We start from the raw sequence: 5,536 nt of genomic DNA, 5'->3' as shown, positions 1-5,536 counted from the left end.
TTTTTAGAGGTATTTGAATTTGTTTTGAATGAATATCATATTTAAAATTGTCGCCGACGGCGTAGTTTTATGATATTAAGTCATTTATTATTCAATGTATTCCCTATTGTTTTCAAGGGTCACTATGTTTGTTCTTGCAATCAATTTTTGCTCATGCGCAAAAAATTGATTGCACCCAATTCAATTTTTGAGCCTAAGCAAAAATTGAATGTGCACGACCTGTGAAAACGATAAGAAATACATTGAATAATAAATGCTTAAATATTATAAAAAACTATTTGTCAGTAACAACTTTAAATGTGATTTTCGTTCAAAACAGACCCAAATATCCTTACAAAAACAACTCTTTAAAGGCAAGTCTTTAGTTGGTACTCTATCGCATTTTGATCATAATTATGTAAAACAACGACGCCCATAATAATAATAATAATAATAATAATAATAATAATAATTACAACAGCTATCAAATCAATGAAATTGTCACGACTGCCAACAATGACAACAATAGTCAAACCAATAATAACAACAAAGATTATGAATCTTTAATGTTAAAAATTATTATCAAACGCAGTGGCCGAGAGATGGGAAATAACTGTTAACTTAAACAAAAAGATTAATCATGATTTTTTTTATAATTGTAAGGTTCTGGATATATTCAAAGGAAGATGGAGTATAACTTCAACTTTAACAGTTTAATCACACTGAAAGGGTATGATAATGAAGTTGGGGAGAGTATAGAAAAGTTGAAGTAATTTATGGGGAAGAAAGATAAAGGATAGTTAAATAAAGCTCAGCGCAGGAAGATAATATATTGAGTAGGATAGATTTATATTAACATATCTATTAATATTAACTGATGACTTCTTCTTGTATCGTGAAATGTTCATGCGGCAGATGAAATCATGGTTTGTGTTCTCCATAGGTTTTGGTCTATTGTTGGTCCAATTCCTCTGAAAATATCACATGATTTTGAACTTGGCAGAATACAGTGGGTTACCATTACCTTCCCCAGTGCAGTAGCATCTGATTCGCCTGTTTGCACCCATCCGCTGTCCTTAGATCATCCGGTTGGCTGGTTGTTTTTGTTTTATGGCATATCAACCCTTTTCAGGTTATTTAATGCCAAATCCAGTGATTTTGAAGAAATTTTTTTTAATAGAATATATTTGTTTTTTTTTTCAAGTCGGTTTCTATTTAAACCATAGTTGGGAACTTAACAGGTACAACCACTCCGGGTCAGAGTGGACCTGGGAGCAATGGCAATTAAGGGGTGGCTCCACACTCCCCAAAGCTCGCAAGCTGGGGTCTCACCATGGGGTATAGTTTAAGGTCATATCCAAGACCTAGATAATCCGCATAGCTGCAGTCGAATAACATAACTCTTAATACCATAGAACCGTTGGTCTGCTAGAGATTCATCCTCCTCCATAGCAACGCCCTGTTGCCGATGTCATCAGAGTTCCCTTCTCCTAGACGCATATCTTAACTAAGACTAGGGGTACATCTCTCCCAGTGAGTTAATGCACCTCCAGATACCAACCTGGAAATTTCTTATGACTCGGCACGGTATATAGAGCACCTAGCCTTCCCAAATGGTCACCCATTTGGTACTGGCCAGGCTCATCATTGCTAAACTTCAGTGATTTGGCAGGAACCGGTGTGTTAATGTGATTGTGCCTTATCTGTCTTTGATGATAACTGGTGACTATGGAATAACAAATGGGTGTTAAAATTACTTGCATCAATTAGAGTAAATGAGATTCATATAATAAATTAAATGAGAAAAAGTTAAGATTAAGCTAAAATTTTTATTACATGTAAGCTAAGGAAAACGATATATGTTTATAGAGATAGACATATGAGGTTACATAAGATAATACGGTTCTTAAAATATGTGTTTGGTTAATTAATTCCTATTTCAGTTACATAAATTACTTAGAGTTGAAAGAACACGTAGATTGCCAGCTCTCAGTATTCACGCGGTGTACCAGTTTATTGTTTTCTTTTTTTCTTCACTTCGCCAACAACAGGGAAGATGCTCTCTCTTAATATCAACAGCATTAGTTGTTTTTCTTTCTTTCTTTTTTTTTTCAGCAAAACAATAGTTAAAAAATAATAGATAAACTACCATCTGTCCAAAATACATGCGGACGACATGGCACCCAAAAATGAATTGATCTTCAAGCAAAAAATCAGACTCTTTTTATTCAGCTATTCTGAACTGTTAACAGTGCTCAGCTTGCTTAATCACAATCTTTGCCTCAAAATCAAACGGTTTCAGATTCGCGCCATTTTGCGGCGACCATTTCCTTACATTGAGCACATGGCAGTCATGGTCGCCTACGCCTTAGTCTCTGCATGTTTACCATAGTTCTAAAGATTAGGGTTTACAGAATTAGGTGTTATATTATTATTAGATTGAATGACATTATACGTGAGATGGTACGATAACAGGGTCGTAGAAATATGATTATGACTAGATTAGAATGCGTTAAGGATAGTTACGAAAATGTTAAAGTTTGATACTAGATAAAACAAAACATGGCGGTAAAAGGTAAAAGGAAACATATAGATAATGAGATTAATACTTCTAGAAATTGTTGGTTATTATAGCAAAGAATGGAAAAAAAAAACATCTTGTTATCCAGCTCCCCACTAAAGTAGCTTGCCCGTTTCAGTGGCAATATGGTTGGGGGGGGGGGATGAACGGGAAAGAAAGAAAGAAAAATAAAAGGCAGAAATCGATTAGTCAACAATAGAAACAAAAAAAGAAAATGGAGACTGATTAAAAGAGAGAGAGAGATAAACAGAGAGAGGGGGAGAGAGAGAGCGGGAAAGAAAGAGAAAAAGAGAGAGAAAGAGAGAAAGATAGAGAGAGAAAAGAAAAGAGAGAGAGAGGAAGAGAGAGAAAAGAAAAGAGAGAGAGAGAGAGAGAGAGAGAGAGAGAGAGAGAGAGAGAGAAAGGGATAGAGAAATCGAATTAAAAATAAATAAATAAACAAATAATGTCTACAATAAGGTTTAGCTTGTAAAGAAACTACGTGACTACATTCAAAAGCTATGAAATGCTAAATACATTGAATGAATAATACTTTTGAGCCGGAAACATGAATTGAAATAGAAGAAAGAAAGCTAAATATCAGATTGACAACGAGGAAAGTGACTGGGAAAAAAGTAGATACATTGATTAATATTAACCTTTAAAAAATGTGTGTGTTTGTCCAATAGAATTGAATCTCAGCTAAAACCTTTATCTAAGTCTCGAATAAAGTCGTACAAAAGAGCTGTTTTCAAGCTGTTATTTTCCTTCCCGTTCGTAACTTGTATCCTAAAAAAAAAAAAAAAACGAAATGATTATAAGAAATATCAAACCGTCGTCCATTTTAATTCCAATTCTCATAATTTCAGTTGGTCTGTTAGTAACGACACGTAACAATAATCACTTGCTCAAAATAATGTCGCAGGCAAATTTATACCAAAAGTGTAAACTCCTTCATTCACCCTTCAAGACGTACTCCACCAATCTACCGGATTACGTGCTCAACTTCAATCAGCCGCTCAAGCCACCTATACGTTGTGTCTCGTATTCGACAATGCGCGGAGAAATACCGATCAGCATTCACCAAAACCCCAAGGAACACATCACGCGCAAAATTATCCAAACCCACTCCTGGGAAAAGGAACATGGAGATAGCATCGAAACGATCCTTTACGAAAACCCGGATTACGGACTGATTGATATCGGCGCAAATATCGGGATGTTCAGCCTCCTGGCGGCCAACATGAAAAGACCAGTGTTGGCCGTAGAAGCAATGGATGTGAATATAGAGAAGTTTCACCAATCCGTTGTCATCAATCGTTTTGAACAATACATAACGCTTGTCACAAGACCATTGTCCGACAAACACGAAATCCTCCGATTCATCGTGAGTGAGAATAACCTTGGACAGTCACGCTTAATCCAAAACAAAGACATACCTAAGATGAAAGGGTCCATACATTATGAGAACAAGACAGCATTGATGCTGGATGATCTTGTAGAGTTAATGCCACGGAAGAAGGCCTTGATGGTTATTGATGTAGAAGGCAACGAAGGGAAGGTGCTTCGTGGTGCGACGGATTTATTCGACGCTATAGACATAAGCCACGTATTTATGGAATGGGTAATTTTAAGACCTAACGAAAAGAAATATCTCAGAGATTTTTTCACGGAGAGAGGTTACAAACCTTACGATTCACCATGGTTTACGACTAACCTCAGTACTTCCACATTCGCTAAATGGGGAAGCAATGTCTTTTGGAAAAAATAGCCGAGGATTTTATTTTTGTTTTTTTTTTCCCCCGTGATTTTATTCACTGTGGATATTAATGACTAAGCTATGCTTCAAAATTCAGGAATTTATCCGAAATTTAATCCTTAAATTATTTTTGTTGTTTCAAAACTAAAATTTATATCAACTACTGTCCAGGTATGAGTTTTATTCATTGTACATTTCAAGTTTAGATTTTCTTGGAAATATTTCAGAATGCATATTAGTGGGTGGGAATATTTGGAAAGTGGGATAGTTGGAACTGCAGGTTTGTTGGGAGATTTAAATTTTAGCAGAAATGAGATAATGATTTAGAACTTGTTTTTGGATTTTTGGAGAGGAGGATTAACTATTTGCGTTATCCATATATTAATACGATAGCATGTGTGTTATTTTCTGTGTCACGCTTACATCCGGGACGTTTAATTGTTATGTACTTCCATTTCTTTTAATAAATAATTTTACCAAGAATTCTTCATAAGTTTTGGTTTCAGTTTCGATTATAGCTGATGGCACTGAAGTCATTTAATTGTTATAAATAATTTTACCAAGAATTCTTCATAATTTGGGTTTCGGTTTCGATTATAGCTAATGGCACTCCAATAATCTATTTTTTTAAAATAATTTTATCAAGAATTCTTCATAAGTCTTGGTTTCGGTTTCGATTTTAGCTGATGGCACCTTAGTAATCTTTTTTTTTATAAATAATTTTATTAAGAATTCTGCATAAGTTTTGGCTTCGGATTCCATTATAGCTGAAAGAACTATATATATATATATATATATATATATATATATATATATATATATATATATATATATATATATATATATTTCTTTTGAAATGGCAACTTTATGATTTATAAAAATCGATAGAACATAAACTCTATAATAATATATACGAAATCTGCAAGAATTAAAATATCATATTTAAGTGTATTTTACGACTTGGCTACGCCTGGCGTCCCTGCTAGCTTGGGTAAATACTTTTGCAGTTTTAACAAAAGAGCTACAATAATATCAGAGTGTCTCCGTTGAATATCTACAGAATACCAACATTACATATGAATCAGTCCCCTGTGGAATTTCCACAGGTCCTACTAGTGAAAGTGCTAATAAAGCCGAAAAAATGCGTTTTTTTTTGTTTTTTTTTAATTAAATAAACATTGTTTATTTAATTAAAATTTTTGGTTTTCAAAGAAACCTTTTTCAAGTAGGGATATTTA

At 34.2% G+C, this 5,536-nt stretch overlaps 1 protein-coding gene across 1 annotated transcript; it reads left to right on the top strand.

Annotated features, from left to right (window-relative positions):
• Positions 1-412: 412 nt before the first annotated feature.
• Positions 413-5,049, top strand: LOC145245939 (uncharacterized). Its single transcript, XM_080107697.1, has one exon. It carries the CDS (start codon positions 3,351-3,353, stop codon positions 4,308-4,310), a length of 960 nt encoding a protein of 319 aa, XP_079963823.1. The 5' UTR covers positions 413-3,350; the 3' UTR covers positions 4,311-5,049.
• The last annotated feature ends 487 nt before the right edge of the window (positions 5,050-5,536 follow it).

Source organism: Euprymna scolopes, chromosome 23 (genome assembly GCF_053919585.1).
Source record: "Euprymna scolopes isolate OS-2025 chromosome 23, ASM5391958v1, whole genome shotgun sequence".
Lineage (NCBI taxonomy): Eukaryota > Metazoa > Mollusca > Cephalopoda > Sepiida > Sepiolidae > Euprymna > Euprymna scolopes.
This window is presented reverse-complemented; position numbering and strand designations above follow the sequence as displayed.

Excerpts from the sequence above, each read along its gene's own strand:
- LOC145245939 (XM_080107697.1), top strand. The coding sequence starts at position 3,351 with ATGATTATAAGAAATATCAAACCGTCGTCCATTTTAATTCCAATTCTC.